Raw genomic sequence first — 21,050 nt, 5'->3', positions numbered from 1 at the left:
TGATTCTTTTATGTGGCCATTAGAAGCTTTTTTCAGAATTTGCTGTCCTCTCAGGAGAAAGATGCGTGTTCCCTGCAGGACCAGTAGTGTGGTACTGCGCTAAATGGCCTCCAGATAAGACGGTGGTTAATTTTTTTTTTATTTTTTTTTTTAAGAGGTGGCTTTTCCATGTTAGGATTTGAGGCTCATCATACGTGGTTTGGACTGGCTTGCATTATAGCTGCTTCTTGCACTGTACATTTATGAGTGAGTGCATTGCTTCAGTTTTCATGGCTATTCTATCTTTTATCAGCAAAAAAATCCTATATGACTTCAAAAAAATTGCAGTCTTAGCTAATAGAGGCACTTGACGACCTGGAAAAAAAAATCTCTGACTATGCTGAACACTTCACCAGAAATATTTTAAATACACATTTTTCCCTTGTTTCTTAATAGGAATATTTGCAAGATCTTTGCTTCTTCATCACCAGAAGTTCCAGTTAGTTCTTGTGGAGATGGCTGGGAGAGCCTCAAAAAGAGGATTATGAGGTGGGAGGGGGACGTGAGGAGAGATGCACGTGAGGTGGCAGTTTTCAGCAGCAGTGACTTGAGAGAGATTGCTGATGGCCTTCTTCCCCCACGCTGGAAGAAGCAGGATAAAAGGTGTAAGGACTTGTGCTACTTCTGCATAATACAGAGAGATCTTCAGAAGTCTAGTGACTGATTTATTTCCTTCTGCTGCCCAAGATGGACCTGCTGTAAGCGTCGCGTTCAGTTGAAGTGGAGAAATACTGGTTAATTGTTTTTGTAACATTCCTGCATTTGGTGTTGTCAGCACTTGATGCTGTCTTGTGTTGTAGGAGGATGATGGCTCAACAAACAATCCGTATTGTCACAGATGCATAAATAGTTCAGCAAGAAATGTAACACAGGCACTCTGATACTACAGAAACAATAAGCAGCAGGGACAATAGAACATCTTGGGAAGAAATGTCTTCTGGTGAGGCAAACATCATCTGGAGGATTAAAGGAAGTGTTCTAAATAGAGAAATGGCTTTTAAATAGATTTTCTGTGATGCTGTTACAGATCTTTCAAGAATGAAGATCATTGATGTATTTTATTGATGTTCCTCGGTGTTTCAGATAAACATCTATCGTGTGATTTGACTAAAAGTGTATATAAATTTTGATTGCTTGATCTGAAAGAGAGTTTTATCAGCACAAGTGGTGATACTTAGCCTTTTACCAGCACAGTAGCCTCTGGGTCATGATGGTTTTAGACGTGAGTGCTGTCATTCTTCTGATACTCAATACCTGCATTTTCTACTGGGTGATCAAAGCACTGTATTTCGGTCTCTAACAGATTTAGCTGAAGAAAGTCCCACCTTTAATTTTCTGTTGTACCCGTGTACTGGAGTTTACTGTCACCATTTCAGGTCTGGCTCATTATGTTGTGCCTCTTGAACCCAACTTTTATAACCCAAAGAGAGAAATGCATGTATTGTTCCATTTGTCTCTGCTGTTGGACAGTAACTTCTGGCAGCCGTGAACATGTAAACCGCCTCAGCCAGTGTAGCAAAATCTGCAAGTGGTCTATGAACTGAAGCCCTTTGTTATACTCGGTCTCTTCCTCAGCACGTACTAATAAAAAGAAGCAATTCCACAAGCAATGAGACTACTCAGTTTTGGTCCAGACTTTTTTAATCTCTTTATTCCTTGTGAGATCAAACCAGTGCTGTGTTATCTTTCTACACTTGTAGGCAGATTTCTGCCTTTCTGTAGCTGCTGTATTTTGGGGGACAAAACAGTGACTAATGCAAGGGCAAAGCTGAAAGAACTGAGGAAAATGTGATACAACCTTGTGTACAAACATAGAATGGATTTCTTTGCAATCCTTATCTGGAGGAAAAAACCACTTCTGTTTCCAGTTTTTATCCATATTTTGTCAATTTGACCAGTTAAATTATATATGAGATGCATGCAATACTTTATTTAGGACATTCTGTCTGGCAATGTGGAGACAAAAATTCTATTCTAAATTTAGATATATTTGATGGAGCATTGTTTTTTATTTTCTTTAAAGGATATTATCAATTCTGTATTAAGAAAAAAGTTATTAAAAAACCCTTTTCATTATTTCATATGATGGAAGTGTATTTAAGGAAACGATCAAGTAGGCAGTTTGAAAACTACTAAGACGCAGTGGAGTAATACAGTTAGTAATATGAGGATCTTTAACTGGATCATAACTTGTTTGTCCTGATCTACTAGATTAGTGGCAAGCTTCTCTTACTCTGAGTAACTCCCTCTGACCTCATCTGCAGTCTCTGAGCAAGTCATCCTGTGGATATTGTGCCCTCCTTTCTATGGGGATTCTGGCTGTGAGATAAGTTGTTTCCTTAGGTTAACCATGGTAGTAAAACTGAAAGTAAACGATCTGAAAACCATTCCAGCAAGTGCTTTCTGATTGACAGTGTTGTAGTTAATGCTTCTGTTCCTGATAGCAACAATAGGTCTAGAGGTATTGGCAGTCCTGCAGGCAAGTGGCTCCAGGCAGCTTACTCCCACCAGGATTTTACATGGATGCAGCTAGAGGAAGAGAGGAAAGCGAAACCAAGTGGGTGATACTTACACTTTGGTAAGCTTGCTTTTCCTTACCAAAGTGACTCTGCTGGATCCTGCCACCCCTTCTTGCTCTGGGGACTACATGTTATTGTGTGCCTTACAGGATCACCAGTTGCAACAAGTTCAGCTGCTTTCCTGGAAATCCATGAAGATATTGCTCCAAAGCTGCAGTGCTGGGATGTTGCCATGCGCCTGCTCACACATCTGTATTTGAAGGAACAACAAAGGCCTGTTGTCAGTAGGCCTCGCTCCCAGCAGTTGCTCTGGTCACCAGCTGGGTGATTATGTATTGATAAATGTGGGACGATGTTAAAATGCAACTCTGGAGTTGGGTTAATTAACTAAACCATTGATCATTTTAATACCTCCTCAATTTTATGGGAGCAGTTTCAGCCAGACCTCCTTGTGTACCAATGACTTTTCCTTACTAAAGGTCTGTACCTTAATATTTCTGTGGGTAGGTAAGATCTTACTGGTCAATGGAGTGCTAGATAGTTCTTGCAATCACAAGTACACACAGAATTTGTACAGCATGAAATATCTTCCCCCAAACCCCAACTTTATGTCCCTAAATTTCAGATTACTTAATGTGTATGGAAATTGTAATCCAGTAAAACTCAGGGAAATACTGAAATTGCTATAGTACATTTATTTTCTGCTGCTATGTTTTTAAATTTTATTTCAGCTTCAATAAAATGGTTTCATGTGTTTTATATCTGACATTGTTTTTCCTTTCGTCCACCGTCATCTTGCCCGCTTCCAAATAAAGGAAGGAACAGAGGTGTTTTGGGATGCTGCGTAGGAGAATTGAAATGTGTGGCAAACAAGCGGCAGATTCTCTTTTCTTTTGGGTTTAGTTATGTTAGCAAGATAAATCACTAACAATTACATTTTCTGGCTTGGGTGCCATCATGATAACCTGGTGGGGAATTAAAGGAAGACATGGCTAGCAGAGAGCTAAAAGTGCTGCACAGAAATGAGCATTTCCTACATCTGCTGTAGTAGAATCCACCAGACGTGGCAGTGTGAATTTCAGATTTGCAAGAAGGATGCTGTTTTTTCATGGCTTTAGCTTTGTAGAGAGGATTACTTGATAAAATTCTGGGCCTCTTTCAAGGATAAGAAGGGAAACTGGGAGGATTTAGAGGTGAGCTCTAACTTCTCACTTGTGTCACTGGCAGAGTTCCCTTTACTCAGAGGGCTTCAGTGTTGTTCCAGATTTTGTTCTAGCTATGTTTCGCCAGACATACTGTTGTATCCTCAGAAGACAGCTTTTCTAGTCCTTGCATAGCTGTTATTTGCAAAGATCTCTGCGTTATCTTAAAGGTGGAAAGATGATCCTGAACCTGATCCTCTCTGCAGGCAGAGCTCCAATGTATGTAACTGAAGAAGGACAGATGATGGTGTTCACGTGTCCTTAAATGAGAGTGTGGAGTATCTTAGGTAAATGAGAAGATAGATGGATAGGCCTGTGCAAATGTGATGCAGGGTACTGTGGAACAGCAGTGGGAGGGCTCAGCTGAAACATGACTTGCTTATGCTGGGGATGCTTCACCAAAAACTGTAGCAATATAGTCCTTTCAGAAGTGGTTCTGTTGCTTTTAAAGAAGGTTGTTTTAAGAGCACGTTTTACTTTATATGGCAGAAATTCTGTTTTTGGTTGCTACCTCAGCATCCCCTGATTCCTGCCTATGGCACTAAGTTTGCTCAAAAATAAAGCATTTCAGCCTGTGAGAAGCTAAATTATATACATTTAATAAAGGGGGTCCCTCTTGAAATTCAGTGGTTTGTGGCATGCAGAGGATCAAAGGAGATCATCAGATAGTCCCTTTTGGTCTTTAATGTGTCAATTCTAGGATACAAAGAGATCATGTGGAAGAGAAGCAAAGGAATTCAGGCTAAAAAAGAAAACCGTGAAGTCTAAAGATACGCAATAAAGTCTCTTGTGCCAACGTAGACTTACCCATCGTGATCTCTGGGGAGCAATGACTGGAGATACTTTTTTGCAATTCACTTTTTATCTGCTTCATCAGGCAAACCAACAGCACAGATGTCTCACGATGCTCTTGGTTTCAAACAGATAGTGGTGTAAAGGGTTGTTGTTAACTTCGTTGAGACAATGTGTGGATTTACAGTCAGAAGGATGGAAGATGTGGCCATGAGAGGGGCACGAGGTGGTGCAAATGGTGGTATTGCAGCCCCTGAATTCTCACAGTAGTTAAGCAATGTGGGGGTTTTTATTATCCAGTGACTGAATATTCCTCAGAAAGTCCCCTTCCGTGCTGTAACAAACCAAGTGGTCAAGCAATGGGAGTATTTGGCAGATGTGATACTGAATCTCGGTTCATATTGGATTCTCTGCTTGAGAACGGATGGTTAGAGGCGGGTGGAAGGTCAGACGTGCTCTCTATAGCTGGGGTATAGACTTGTTGGGGAACCTGGCAGATGATGATTGCTATCTATAGCTTATAACTGTTTTTAACTTTTTTAAAATTTTCATCTTTTATTACTAATTTACATGTTTACTGCTACTAGAAGACAGTGGTTTTCTTGTAGTTCCCATGGCATTTCATTTTGTTTCTGTTGAAGCAGAAGAAACAGGGTTCTAGACCCAGGATAGGAGCAGGGGAATAGAAACCTCATTTTTCTTCAGTACCTGGATTCATTATAAGTGGGATGCTTGGTTTTGTCCATCTCATGTTTTGCAAATAAATGGGATAAGCCTTTGTTCTTAAATCATAATTTTTTTTCCATTTGGCATAAGTATGTGCCTTCTCATGCATTTGTAGACACCCAGCAAGCACCTGCTGAGGCATAACTCCTGCCCCTGCAGCAGCTGTAACTGCTTTCCTAACTAGCAAATGCTGCATAAGACTTCAAAGATTCTCCAATCTCCTTTTTTTTTTTTTTTTTTAATTACAATTACAATTAATGTGGGTATCACAGTGCACGATGGTGTCACACAGTAAATCCCTTGAGTCAGTTTTAACTGGTATGTATAAGCTTTTGAAATGGTGTATTTTTCTTTCATGGCAAGAGCACAATTATATTGGTATTTTCACAATTCTATTTCAGATGACAAGAAGCAGATGGTTGCAAATATTGAGAAACAGCTCGAAGAAGCAAGGGAACTGGTATGTTTTGGCTTTTCATATGTTAACTGCAAGTTCCTAGGGAAAATAATAGGATCGTTAGTGGTAACATTTAACACACATGATGCCCTAAAAACGCTTAACAATAATAAATGAAATAATATAATATAAAATATCATATTAAAAATGATATAAAATGAAAATGAAATAATATTTTTGAAATAGTTATTATTTGAGGATATGAAATACCCAAAAGGAGTGTATCCTTTGTTAATCTTGTGTTAAGTGATTTAAGGTTTGCGTTATTGCTGTAAGCTATTACAGGCTGCTACAGGCTTTGAGTTGTGGATTAGGTACTTTACGAATTGACCTAAATATTTACACACCTGGACTGTTTGTTTTTTTCTTGTAGGACCCATGCATCTGCTTGATTTAATCTGTCTGATTGTCTTGTAGAGCAGTAGATCTTTTTTTTCTCTTTTAGTGAGTGAGACATTAAGATATTTAGTTGTTTGAGGTCAAGGGGGCAATGGTAGCGTGATCCAAGAAGAGTATGTCTGTTAACGAAGCATTAGTTAGTGGTCCGCACTGACAGAAGAAAGCAATATATGTTAAGCAACTGTGACTTTTTTTTTAATTTGTTCCCATTACAGCCTGTCATGTCCTCCATGTGGAGGGAGTATAAAAGTAAAGTTTTGTAGATGTGGACTAACTGAGCAAAGTATTGGTGACAGTTGAGATTGACTTTTTCCCACATAGCCAGTACTTCCTTGCCTGAAGTTGCTTTTGTTTATTGCTTGCAAATGAGTTTGGTCTATCTAGTGTCAGAAATGTAATCTGACTGTTAGAATAGGGAAAGGAAATTAGTTCTAGCCTGAAAGTTCTTATAATTGAGCAACTTGAGTCAATTATTTGGTTGCTAACTAAACAGTAATACTGAAATTCACTTTTTAAAGTGGCATGGGAAGAAAAAGGACTCTAGAGTTTTTGTGGACATACCTGGTGCTTTTAGTTTAAGAATTGGATTAGTGTTGTAGACCGGCGCACTGGAATAGCATCCAGAAAAGCTGGATCTTGGGATGACTCCACTGCAGGTTTACCCTGGATGGCAAGGTGCCTAACCTCTCTGATTTGGTACTCTCAGTGAGAAACACGGTAAAATTACTGTCCCAACTCATGAGATTGTTCTGGAGATATATTAAGGCCTTTTGGGCACTTTTATATTCAAACAGCTGAAAGAAAGTAAAAATCTAGAAATGTTTTTCATCTCCTTTTCACTACAACTTGACATGGCAAAAAAGCATAGCAGTACAGGGACATGGTAGCATGGGTGGTCTAATGAAAAATAATTCAAATTTGGTTTTCTACTCAAAGTAAGATTGGAAGGAGCAGAAATTGAGTTAATGGCTCATTACTTTTCTCCTTGTGTCAGAAAAAGACCATCTAAATTTGTATTTATTGTAAGATTAAAACGTAAATCCTGTATCTGTACCTTTATCCTAATGATGATCTTCATTTAATGTACTGGCTTTTCTTTCACGCTTTTGTTTTAGATCTTGTTGCTAATGCTGCTAGACAGGTGCTTAATTCAATTATTGGCTTTAAGCAATTACCTAACATGTTTGTGATTAATGTCAAGGCTTGGGTTTAAAAATCAATTCGGACAAATCTGCTAATAACAGAAGTGATTAAAAAGATCCTCTTTTAAACTGAAGGCTGCAGTAGAAAATCAAAATAAACCTAATTCCTTGCTACTGGTAGTTTTCATACATTGGTTTGCTTCATTGTCCTGAGTAGTCAAAGCTGGGTTTAGCTGATTTTGTTTTATTTCCTTCTTGGCTAGGAAATAACACTCTCATGCATTATAAATATTATTGTAGAGATAATTTATTTACATTGACTAACCATTGATTGTTTTAAAACACTGTCTGCTTTGTTTGGGTAAAATCACTGGTGTAATTGATTTGATCTACGTGCAGGACTGACACCAACACTTTTCAGGCTCCCAGGCTGCCTTTTCAAGCCAGAGCTGTTGAGTAAGAGATCTCTGGAGAGAAATCCTGCCGTTCTACATCCCATGTGGAGTATCTGAATGTTATTTTTACCAGGTTTTTGGGAAAGGTGAATGTTGTGATAACCTTAGGGAAATTCTTTGAGTGTAAAATCTAGCATGTGCTAGAAGAGCTGGAATTAGCATTTTTAAGTGAAATTTTGCTTTTAATAAGAAAAAACAGTCTGTGTATTATTTGCCTTTATGTTTTATGGATGGTCACATCACAAAATTCTTGTGTTGCAAATGCTAGGTTAAACCCATGAGGAGCCTTAAGGATGGGGCCTGGTTTATGAATTTGGGCACGAGTTAGGTGCCAAAATGCTCAGCTTCACCACAGTGGTGGCAAGTTTGAACATAAGCAATAACAGAAGTTTGAGCTTTTAGGTTTTCTGAAGAACACTTGAGCTTCTACAGATGTTTTGAGATTTAAGTGCCAGGTTATTTTTAGCTTTTCATAGAATTTAGCTCTGTTCTTGCTTGTGTATGAAAAATATGGTTTTATGACCAATAATATGAGGCCTGAAAGTGAAGATGCATGAAAGTAGATTGCATTTAGGTTCACACCTGCTTGGACCACTATCTTCTGCACGACTAGGCATAGCAATGTATCAGCTCAGCCACAAAATGTACCCATTTGATCTCATGATGCCAAAAAAAAGATGTTAAACGTTGGTCAGCCTAAATATGCATGCTTCATCCTTGTTCCTTGGACCTTACACTCTCTGATACTGACTCTTTAGAATTAACATTTTGGATTTCATGGACTGTGGTCTGATCCTTGCTGCAAATTCTGTATTGACTGGGAGATGGTTTCATTTTTATATAATAGGTAAGAACTGAGACTTCATTAAAGTATCCCGACCTTGCATATATATGACCTCATATATATGAGAGGAATGTTTTCTATGTTTATAGAACATTTGAGATCAAATATATTGAGATGAAATTGATAAGAAATAAGCCATTAACTCCAGCTATCGGTTTAATTTATAATACCCCTTTGGAAAGTTAAGCCTGAGCCAAAGAACTGGGTAGAATTAGAAATTGCTTTGTATGTTTCAATTCATTACTGACTATTTAATTAAAGTTTGCTTTACAGTTTATTATTGAGTATAATTTTGTATAATCAGAATAGATCAGGCAGAATGACTTTTGAGTATGTGGTAATTCCATTGATTAAATTCAGATGCTTTTCTTATGATATGAGGATGAAATTTCAAAGTGTAAGCAATCGATTACATAGGAATAAACTGTAGCTGTCCCTTGTGAAGACCCGTAACCAGTAGCTTGGGACCCTAACTGAAAGGCATTTCTATTCCAATGCCATACTGCTCAACTGAGATCAGTAGGAGGTGAGTAAATATTGTTTCAGGTGCTTGCAGCAACCAAGGAGAGGTATTCTTTTATCTTTTTAGAGCAAGTTGGAAAGATTTTTAAAAGGCAGGTAAGAGATTCTTCAGCTGTGCAAAATAGAATTCCCGAACAGACAGCACCATGTAGTGGAGGCTCCATGACCCAGTGGGCAGGTAATTAGCAGGCAGCTCAACCCTGGTTTATAACTCCTTTTGATTTTCTGTACCTCTCTGCCATATTCTTGCGTTCCAAGCCCCTTAGTATTCTACATGGCAAGAATAAATAGAATATATCTTTCAAAACCTTTTTCTATCTCTGATGTTTTAATGCATTTGACTGTATGCAAGTTCTTGAATAGCATTGTCGTTAAACCCTGAAATTCAGCTATTTAATATACCTACATACAGATTTGGGATGCAGATTTAGGCAGTTAGTTCAGGCTTTGTAATTCTGCTGAGTAAGCAGTATTTAAAAGAACAAGAATTATTTTATTAAACATAAAGGCTGGTAGTAAATAAAACTTTAAATGTGTGTATATATACACACACACGTATATACACATATACATGTGTATGTATATATATACACATACGTGTGTGTGTGTATAAAAACAAACAAAATACCTTTTTCAGCCAAGGGTTTCCAAAATCACACAGCTAGATGGAGGTAGACTTTCTTCTGAACTATGCTCATTTGCAGACAGTTATTTAACCTCAGTTTTCCTATTTTCTTGTAATAAAATGTATTCATCACATTTGGAATTGAAATCCAGAAATGTTTGACTAGAATCATTCCTTCTAAGTGTTAATAATATTAATTTTGTCACTTGTTTGTTGACTTAAGGCTATGTAAAGATTTTGATAAATTTTTTATATATTGCAGAATAAACAACATTTTTCTTGATAAAGAAGGAATATTTCTTAGTATTTGTGAACAATTTAGGTAAATTCATCCTTGCTTTAATTACCCTTTTGATTTACATCTTTTCTTTATTTTTACTTGCTAGCTTGAGCAGATGGAACTTGAAGTTCGAGAGATCCCACCTCAAAGCCGAGGAATGTACAGCAGTCGAATGAGAAGCTACAAACAAGAAATGGGAAAACTTGAAGCTGATTTTGTGAGTGTTTAACATATAATATAATGAAGGCATCTATGAGAATTTTTAAAATATAATAGTGCAGTTATTCAGGCAACTGAGAGGATATTTTTGACTAGTGTGAGATACAAGTTCTGCGTCTATCTTGCTGTATTTATGGAGAGATGAAAACCTAATGGAGGAAGGGAAGCTTTGCTTTTTGTAGCAGTCTCATACGAATACTCAAGTTGCTAGTCTTCTGTCCTTTTGCCCTGAATCTGAATTGTTTCTTTTTCAATTAAACGTTGTGAGTGTTCATGCTGTAGCAAAAATAGTCAGCTTTTAATCCTATTTCTCAAGGAATGACTGGTAGAACATCAGAATTAATACTTAAATTACAATGTAAGTATAGCCTGAGTGGAAGATAATGGTTCATTTAAGACAGCTTGTAGTAATGTGGGCAGTAACATGAAAAGCAATATAATCTCCAATCAATGCTATTTTTGAATGTAGTTTATCTCATGTGCGTTTCATTTCTTAGTCTCTGTGATTTCTTTTCCATTGCGCTTAGATTCTTTGTATAAATTGGTTATAAATACTACATTTTTCAAGTAATGGATGTAAACTAACAAGATTCCCTTGTCTAAAGGCTTCTGCTACAGTTATCAGTCCTTTTTTGTGATTAGGATTTGCACTGAATAGATTTACATAGAGACAAAACTGTTTCCTTTAAAATCCTGAAAAAGTTCAAAGGGATTGCAAAGTGTAGGAAAATGCTGTGTTAATTGGCAGCAGCTCAGTTCCTCCAGGGTAGGGAGAAAGAAATAACTGTTGGCAGTATTTTCCATTCACTGGAGAACTGTGAATTTTCTCGGGTTGCTGGCAGCAGTTTGTTCCTTCAGGGGAGGGGAGTCAATGTTATTACCTGCAGCCAGGAAATCCAGCTGACTGTCACTCCTCTGTGCTTCTGCCAAGTTGAGAAGTTGCACAAAAATGTATTAGTTAGAAGATGGTTGCAATTTTGTAAAATTTGAGGAATGTCACGATAAAAAGACTTGCATCAAAATTTTGAGACAATCTCATGCTGTCCCGCTGTAGCAAGTGCGTATGGCCCTTCTGGCTAAACAGTGGCTTCCAAGAGAGAGCAGTTTCTGGACCAGTCGTGAATGCTGTTTATCTTCTCAGATGTGGGAGAATTCACTTTCAGCATGTGTTTGTTGCTGGCCTATTTCTCTATGTAGGCAGAAGAGGGGAATTGGTACTTCCATATTCCCAGGCAATAGGGAATGGGAGAGTTCAGAATGGGACACTCCTTATGGAAGAGGAGAAACGAGCGTGTGTGGAAGAAATGCATCAGAGCACTAGGAGTTACGTGATCGAAAGAAGGTAAGTTTGTGCTCAGAGCGAAGGAGCAAAAACAGCATGAGAAAGAGGAAGGAACAGATCATAATAATGGGAAAAAACAACAGCCCAAAACCCAAGGATGGCATTCAGCAGAAGATCAAGGAAAGAAAGTGGAGCCAAGGATGGAGCAAAGCACTGAAAGAAAAGCAGCTGTGCTTGGAAAAATCTGTTATGTAGAAAATAGTGTTGTTACAACTAAATTCCCTACATAATCCCAGTTTCTAAGTATGAACATTTTTCCAAGTTTGTATGTGAGGGTTTGAGATTCTTTTTGGATTATTCTCCAGTCAACAGCAACTTGTTGGAAACTATGTAACAAAATGATTCAGTTGTGAGTTCAAAGAGGGAAGAGAAGGAGGGACAGGAGATGTTATTTTGATTCTATAAGCTGCAGGGCCACTGAAGGTAGGAAGTTGAGAGCATTTGCTGAAATGAAAGTGCTTTTGAGTGTTTTGCCTGAATATTGTCCTGAATGAGTTGTGACCTGTTTGACTGTAAGCAAAACATACAGAGTTTATGTAAGAACTTTAGTAGGCCTTTAGGGAAAGCAGATCTAAGTACTTTTAAAGTGAATTCACATTTATACATGAAGGGAAATTCTTAACTGGGAATGACACTGGCAGTGTCAGGTTAGGATCAGCTTACAGGTTTGCTGCTCAAAGTTCTTGGCTTTTCCAAAAGGCACGCAGATGTGAGCTTCCAAAGTTAATTGTTGCTCTTTATAAACTGAGTTGGAATCTCAGCTGGATCCCAATGTATTTGGCTTGGCCTTTCTTCCTGTGTGAAGCAGCATGTGCACTGAGGAAAGGACATTTCTCAATCACCTTGAAGTGTGTGTTTCATTTTAAAGAAATAATCTCTGTGAAATGAATTGCAAAAAATGTATACCTCAGTATACAGTCTTTTTCAATAAGTTCTCTATTTCAAACATGAAGTGAACGCAGAACTGGGATTGGTAGTTTTCTTTTATATTCATCATAATGAACATGAGTATTTATCTTGTGGTTCTTTGCATGCCTTATAGCATCTTGAAAATTTGCCCTCACCCAGGCAGTTATGGAAAACAGCAGCACAGCAACATATTTAAAAGTTAGGAGACAGTCCTTGTGGACTGTCCACAAGGATAGACAACATTAGGATTTATTTGTGACATGTAGTATCTAATTAGTGAGTTTATGTGATCTTGGGCAATATGTGTAAAAATGACAAAACACTGGACCATCACTTCGATATTATTTACTACATACTGCGGCATCTTAATGAATATTTAGTGTTTTTTTTCCTGTGCACTTTACTATGCCAGAAGTGTATTCTGAAAAATACGGATTTGAGCTTAGCTGAGCTGTACTTTGAAAAGTTACTCAAAGCATGGCTTGTTTGTCTCTAACTTTCTAATCAAATAGGAACAAGTTGCAAATAGGAGATTTATTTCCGCTCCTTGCTAAGCCTTGTTATCTTGAGTCATGCCTGCATGACCATTATTGGTGCTCTGTGGTCCAGAGGCATGTGTGGAGGCAATGACATCTACCCCACATGCACTGTATTGCACACGGGTAGTTGGTATCCTACCATTATTGGTGCTCTGTGGTCCAGAGGCGTGTGTGGAGGCAATGACATCTACCCCATGCACTGTATTGCACACAGGTAGTTGGTATCCCACTAATTGCATTGAATCATACCTGAGGAGAAAAAGGCACCTTGCTCCATCTTGGCCCTCCCTCTGGGAGGGAACAGTGGGAATGAAAAAAAGAATAGCTCAATTTTGTCATTAAAAGTACTCAGATAGCATAGCACTGGGGATACGGATGGGGAAAATTAACAAAGCACCTGAACGTAAGGCAGCAGTGGTTTCTGATGCTTGCGTCAGCTGTGCGGTCTTCCATGCGGAGCAGATGCCTGGGGAGAAATATAAGAATAGGGCAAGCATAAAGTGATACTTCTTTGCAAAAAAGCTGTATACACCTCAAAAGGCTAAGTTTCAGGCTTGCTTACTGTGTGTGATAAACATGTCAAAATGGAGTAAAACTGTTTGTTAAGCCTTATGTTGTCTTTTTTAACTTGCAGATGTAAATCTTGGTTTTATGATCTTATTTTCAATAGAATATCCCAGTACTGCATTTTTATAGTGGGGTTTTGTTCCTGTTAGGTCTCGAAAGCTGTGGTCCCAAACCCGGGGCTCCTGCACAGACCAGGCTTGCTGGGTTGCAAAGGCTGTGGTAATGGCTCTATCTTGTGGCCTGAACTGGAGTTGCAGACCACGTACTTGTGCTTTCTGGGTTGATTAAGGTCTTGGGACCACCTACTAAACAGTTCCTGAAATTTAAAACAATCTTCCTATGAGCAGGTTTTTTTCCTGCATCTAAGAATGCACCATTATGTGGTTCAAGCTTGTAAATACTTTGTTTTTGACTATTTCAGAATGTCCATGGTGACTGCCTGCATGAAGTAAGTTCTGAATGCAAAAAAAGCTTTGTATTTTGTTGTAGTCTTCTAAGTACATGGACTATAGGTATTGTTTATTTTTTCGAATAAAGCATTTTTTAGTTAATTGTTACCTGAAAATAGCCAATGATCTTTAAGCCGTGAGGATATGCAGTGGTAAGAGGCTTTCCAGATTTTATAAAAATACTTTGACCTGAATCTATCCCAGGTCATGTGAAACTGTAAGTATATAAACTTAGCAATGTGTGGTTATCTGCTAGCATTAGTATTCACCACAAGGGTTCGGTGTACTGGCTCAAAGTCAGGGCACCATAAAAAAAGGAAAAACAAAAAAAGTGGGCATTTTCCTGAAAAGCATACAGCTGAAGTATGAGGCATTCAAATAGATGGGGAAATGTAAAAATCCAGTAAGACCATATTACACAGTAATATTCCTATTACAAAAATGAGTACTACATAATCAGTGCCAAAAGTGGGATGGGTGTATTCAACAAGAAAAATAGCCATCAAATAAAAGAGGAGGCATAGGAACTGTTCCTATTCTGTCATGGCAGCTCTTTTCCCATGATAGTTCTTTTGCATGACTCTGAAGTACCACCTGAGCCCAGAAGCTCACCTGAAAAACTGCTGCAGCTGTGTCTGTTATATTCTGGCTGCTTTTTGCAAATATTACTACCCTTATTTCAGGTTCAGTCACCTACCCAGACAAATATTCATATGGCTATAAGCTTAATGAATTACATTTGTCAAATGACAAGTTAGTGGCCTGTATCTTTATGGCCAGAGTCTTCCCTAGCTTTCCAGTTTGAGCTAAAAGTTTAGAGACAAGTGGTGCTGCTGGATTATTTTGATTTATAAAGCAAAGCATTATTGCTTATAGGTACAAAATCATAAACTGTGTGTGGGACAGATGTGTGTATCTTCATAGTTGTATCCCAATGACGTTATTAAAAACAGGGAACTCACCATGTGTACACGTTACGTATGCATGTGCACCCTGCCCGGGCAGGCACGCATGCCTGTAGTGAAAATCTGATCGTGTTGACAAATTTGAAACTTTTGAAATCAGATTAGTTTTCACTATGTGAGTAGTACAGCTCTTTTGAACAGGGCTGTCTGTGGAGGATTTGTTTTAATGCACATGAGAATGAACTGATTAAGTTTCAGAAGAAAGAATTTAAAATATCTGACCATGTACTTTGACAATCTAATTTTGAGAAAGCATTTTTGTGAACAAATGTTCCTTCGCTGTGCCATTTTTATAGATACTGTTGCCTTCTTGAGATAAGTAATCAGTCCTCTACACTGTACTCAAACTGCTCTATATAGAGGCACTGATTTTTTTTTCCTCTTTCCTCTTCTAATAACTTCTGATACGATATTTGTCTGCTTGGCTGCTGCTGAGGCCAACTTCTTTTCTGTAGAGGAAAATTCCACATTGTCTTCAGTTTGTTTTTACTTGTGTCTCCACCTTGGTGGGTTTGTGGTGGAAGAAGGCGAAGGCATTTGATATTTTGCAATGACTGCTATTTTAAATGGGGAAAAAGTGATACAGGAAAGAATGTTCTTTTTTTTTTTTTTTTTTTTTGGGTAACATTCAAGGCCTAAACTGAGTTTTTGATGAAAGATTAAGGGGTGGTATAACTTAGATCCCCTGTAGAAAACTTACCGTAATTTATTTATGTCCTAAGAATTTTTTTATAGTTTTGTGTAGAAGTATGAAGAAGGAAGGGAATTTATTTCACCATGGAATTCACTAGTAATGACATGCTTTTCCTTAGAGGAAAGTGTGAAAGATGGGAGTTAACATGCTTAATTTGTAATTAACCTAAGGGGTTATGATCATCTTAACTGAGATTCCTGAGAGGCCAGACCAGTAAAGCACACCTTACCTCCTGGGTTTTATAATTCTGTGGTGTTGCTTACAAAGAATCCTCCCATGTTTGACTAGTAAGATGCATGTCATAACACAATGCATGAGGAGATAATATGCTGGGTAAGGGCAACCAAGCAGTAAACTTTCAATGTCAATAAAGTTAATTCCTTAACTAGATTCTTCTCTCAACCGACTTCACCTTGATACTCGTAGGAAATTCTGTGTCTCTCTCTCCAGAGACGTTGCTCATCTGTTAGCATGTAGGGATAAGACTGAGTTTTGTGGCATGCTGTTTGCTGGTCCTTCAGCAAGTCAGTGACTGTGGAGATGATGCACATGATTTTAAGAAAAACCAGTTTGTGGAGCACTAGGCTTGGCTGAGTGATTACAAATAAAGGTGTTTTCAGGAAGTGATTTGGTGAGTCTGATGATTCTTGTGTCTGGCTGGGGTCTATGAATGAAAGGCATATTGACTCATAGAGTGCACCGCAAGTATTCGTGCCTCCTTCTTTCCTTTCTCCCTTCACACACAAAATGTTTCTGTGTCAAATGAAGCTAAAAAATGATCTATGGCAGAATCAAATCCTTCTGTAAAATATGTTTTAAGGCATGTAATAGAAATTCAGCATGACATCAGCTCTGCCTTTTTCACTGAACATCCTTTCTCACCTGGCAGTCTTTAGACATGTCTGGATGCCAGCCCTCATCAGCCTTTCCCAGGGAGAGAACTATCATTTCTCTATTTACCATGTAATTTGTTCTTACATTAGAACTTCTACTTCTCAAAGTAGTAGAATTAAATCTGTTTACTGGTCTTCTAGCAGATAGTGGAAGAAGCAATGTCCGCTCAGAATTACTTATAGCCAGCTGGTGAGTGAAGTGACTTCATATACAGAAGGTGAATGCTGGTTTTTGGGGGGCAGAAGGAGGAAGGCTTTACTGTTTCCCACTTTCTCAATGATTTCTTATTTTAGTCAAGTGATACTCCCCTACCTGTCATGCAAAAAGAAGCAAGCTGTCATTGTCCTGCTTTTGATAGCAGCAGTAATACAGGTTCTGCAGTTGGAACATAGGTGTGGGATGCAATGACTAATAAAGCAGAACAGAGCGTATGTCACTCTCCCTTTGTTGTATTGCTCACCTGCACTCATATAAGTAGAAGTTTGATTTGGTTTCTGTCATGAGTTAGAAACGTAAAGATTTCAAGAAAAAACAGCAGACAAGCTGAGCAAAAACCCCATCATTTTAACATGCTTGCATTTCAGACTAGAACTGCGCTCTCAAGTTCCTTAACGTGTTATTACTCTTTTTTTTTTTCCCAGCTAGAGCGAGGCTAATTTGTGTTTGACTGCAAAATGGGGAGAGAGATGTGCTACTGATAAAGCAAAAAAACAGGGAGAAGGTACCAGTTTGACACTGGAAGGATTATAGCCCTTTTCAGATTTCTTGATTTGTTTGTTCAGGCAATGACACTAGATGGCACTGTTTGTTTGCAAAGCAAGACCTTTTTTTTTTTCTCTCTCTCTGCCTCTTCCCCCCTTTTTTCCCCCCCTTTTTTTTTTCCTGTTTCTTTTTTTCTTTTTTTTGCTTTGGTAGTAACTGAAATTACTGTTTCATGAATAAAATATTTCTGGTGGGATTTGCATTTCTATATTGGCTGAAGATACTGTGTTGAATGTTTTATTAACCAGCCCAGTGCAACTGTCAGCCTATTAAAGAGATCCAATGGACCTTGTTTAGCTAAATAAACTAAATAAATCCAATCCGTCAAATTGTGTTCCTGGCTGTTTATTTTCCATTCTTTTGATGTACAGTTTATTTTAAGTTAAAACCACATAGTTTTAAAAATTAATGTGAAAACAGAATTTAGTGTTTGAAACATGAGGAGACTAATTGCCATGGTCAAAAATAGCTTTCCTTTATGGTGAAGTTGCCGTCTGGTAAATGGTGAACTTTTTATTGGTTACTGATTAACTGTCCCATGTCAAAAATTAGTTTGGCAAATGAGTGGTTAATGGCTTTTTTTGCCTGCTTGCTGAGTTCTGTTGCTTTCATGAAATTAAACTTGAAATATAAGCACTGCTGTTAAAAGTAGCTATTTTGACCCAACTTCAAGAGGTTTGTGCTTCGTCTTGATATTTTTCTCAATCAGAATTCAAGGGGAAATTTTTGTATGATTATTACATATTTAAATGCTTGTTGAAATTCCGATTGCATCATAGGCAGATACTAGAGCGTAAAAAAATCTCTTTCATGAAATTAAACTTGAAATATAAGCACTGCTGTTAAAAGTAGCTATTTTGACCCAACTTCAAGAGGTTTGTGCTTCGTCTTGATATTTTTCTCAATCAGAATTCAAGGGGAAATTTTTGTATGATTATTACATATTTAAATGCTTGTTGAAATTCCGATTGCATCATAGGCAGATACTAGAGCGTAAAAACATCTCTGCGTAACTGAATATATTGTATGTCTGGTTGTCAAACAGCTGTCAAACATTACAAATAGTAGCATTCATTACATTCTGCTAGTACAAGTAATATTTTAGATACCTTTTTTTGCTGAAAACCTTTGCCGTAGAATAGCAGGAGACAGGCTATAAATTTATGGTAATGTTATTGGCATAGTGAAAATTCTTCTGTGCTAGTTAAAGATTCTTGTAAATGCAAATACATTCTAGATTTGTTAATAAGCAAAATGAAGAAACAGTGATGGATGTATTCTGATGCTTTCCATAGCACTGCTTTAGTGATCTTATGTGTTAACTTTTGTGTGTTTTACAAGAAATTGAAGTTTCCAAATATCATGTTTTGCGTAGTTTTATTTTTATAATCTTAGGTTTCCAAAAGTGGAATACTGAAATTTAGTGCAATAGAAATGCAGTTCAGTTGAATTCCGTTTTTGGCTTTTCTCTCAAGAAATGTACTATAATGGATTAAAAAGTCTTTGTGAAGGGCTAACGTGTTAGTGTGAATTTGACAGTGTCAGGGATTCTTAAGGAAAATCATTCAATCAGCTCATTCGATCTTTTTTTCTTACAAATTACGGTTGAATTTAACCAAAATTGTAAATTTTGCTGCTGTCCCTCCCCCAAACTCTAACCCCAGAACAAAGTAGATATTTATGCAGATGTTTTCAGTGTGGATAAAGTTCTAAGCTGCTTCTTTTTAACATACTAGTGGTAAACACAGAAGGAACTTTATGGAACTGACTCTAGTGCAGGTAAAAGGAGATGGACTTTTACAGCAGTGGAGATGTCTTGTTTCTGGCATAAGACTTGGTGTGGGAGGAATATAAAGCAAAAAATGCAGCTGGAATTGTATTAGAATGGTTGTTGGATTTGGTTTTTTTTCCTTCACATAATGATCTTTACTATGTGAAGCATATGGAAAAAGTGTGAATATCTCTGTTCTTTTGTTTGGTAACTTTTTATTTGTATTCTGCAATCATTTAGTAGTCAGTCCCAAGCACAGTCAGCTTCCCTTAAAGCCGCTGTACAAACCACAACAAAAAGTGGTCCTTGGCCACAAAGTCTATTTAAACTTGCTGTTCTTACTCAGCTGGGGAGGAAACGGCGGCAAAGGCTAGAGGATCTGTAAGTTGTATGTTTGACAATTTAATGCTTGTATACATTTATAATAAATGGATCAAATACAGCACCTCCCTTACTTTTCATCCACTTTTTATAAACTGCCTTTAGGGTGCCGGTGCTAGGAAAATAAGGCTCTTCCAATATTTAACAAATACTACAGAGATTTCACTCATAAAAGAGCAGATCAATGAAAATTAGAGTAGAAATATAAAGAACAGATAGCGAAAAGGAATATAGCAAGTGGTTTCTGGGATCAGTAGTAGAACAGAGTTATTTTCCCTGCCATAGTGACATTTAACCATTTCTGATGTGTTTAATGAAAAAAGATTTTTGCTAACTAAACATTTGGTGCCTGGTGCATAAGAAAAAGAAGTTGGGGAGTGTGTGTGTGGGCTCTGCATTTTTCCCATTGAGTGGCATTTGTACTTACTTTCTGAATGCCCACAACTTTCCAACATGTCCTTAGTTTGTTTTTTTATTTTCAGGGAAGTTAAGACTAGAATGAATAAGGGTAGTGTTTACCAACTTGCCCTCCTGGCCAGCATGGAAACATGTTAGGCAGGCTTTTGGAAAACACTGAATTGCAATGGCAGACTTCATACCTGTTCACTAAAGGCTCAAATATGAACTCTGGCAAGTCAAAGGAAAGGCTTGTGTTGTGTTTGGTGGGTCTTGACTTGGACCTTAGAAAATGCCTCTGCATTATGAAGACAGCACCTTCTTTTCCATTGATTCGTGAGTAGAAGGCTTTGAGCCATTATTAAATCTAACTGTAACCTTTGCTAGGGCGTATCACCAACCAGGAAAAAAGTGGTATTTAATTTTGATTTAAGAGAGAATAATGGCATTAATATCAAACCAAATTATCTTATTTCAAGATTTGAAAAGTAACTTATGAAATCCATAATGATGTTTGGTATTGTGAGACATATATCTGCAAGTATTTTGACACAGGGATCCCTATTTCGTAGAGCACCTGGCGCAGAAGGGTTTCTCATCCATGAGTACACAGCTCTTTGGCACTGTGATAGTGAGTATTAAATAAATAGAACTGTGCAAAGAACTGAGTTGTTATGTTGATGTGTTTCTGTCATTATTTTTGTTTGTTTTGTTTAAGAAATATAGGTTAGTTTCAATATTATGGATTGTTCCATTAGCAACTGTCTTTGAAACTACAAGTTTTCATTTAATTTCATTTATAATTTGTAGCATCCTTAAAAAAACACTGAGAACTGTTTGTCTAAGATTAATGTGGTTGGGAGTAAAACTAATAATGCTAAGAAGGGGTCTTAACTATAGTTCTACAAAACATGTTTGATTTGTAATGACTGTGTTTTTGTATTCTTTTGTAATTCAATGTTATTAATACCCCTAAGTGACCATGTAGCTTCCTCTTCTTTCTGCCCAGTCTTCAGGAGAAATCAGACTCTCTGGTTCAGTTGTGTAAGCTTCCCACAAAGTTAGTTCAGTCAACTAAATCAAGGTAAAAAGTTACAGAAAGGTCGGGATTAAGTTAGGGGTTGCTAACCTGAGTCGCTTTCCCAGCCTTTTTAAGCCCT

General features: G+C 37.6%; 1 protein-coding gene across 1 annotated transcript in view; it reads left to right on the top strand.

Moving 5' to 3' along the window:
- Window positions 1-435: 435 nt before the first annotated feature.
- The window catches only part of VTI1A (vesicle transport through interaction with t-SNAREs 1A), a gene marked incomplete at both ends in the record, with an annotated part of 63,485 nt that continues 42,870 nt past the window's right edge, over window positions 436-21,050 (top strand). The window contains 5 exons of the mRNA XM_009575068.1: window positions 436-642; window positions 2,484-2,596; window positions 2,708-2,842; window positions 5,680-5,738; window positions 10,109-10,219. Of these exons, the coding sequence (XP_009573363.1) occupies window positions 436-642; window positions 2,484-2,596; window positions 2,708-2,842; window positions 5,680-5,738; window positions 10,109-10,219 (625 nt within the window). The remainder of the gene's footprint in view (window positions 643-2,483; window positions 2,597-2,707; window positions 2,843-5,679; window positions 5,739-10,108; window positions 10,220-21,050) is intronic.

The sequence above is a fragment of the Fulmarus glacialis genome, unplaced genomic scaffold (genome assembly GCF_000690835.1).
Source record: "Fulmarus glacialis isolate BGI_N327 unplaced genomic scaffold, ASM69083v1 scaffold1703, whole genome shotgun sequence".
Taxonomy (NCBI): domain Eukaryota; kingdom Metazoa; phylum Chordata; class Aves; order Procellariiformes; family Procellariidae; genus Fulmarus; species Fulmarus glacialis.
The sequence above is the reverse complement of the archived record's forward strand: the minus strand, read 5'-3'. Positions and strand labels throughout refer to the sequence as shown.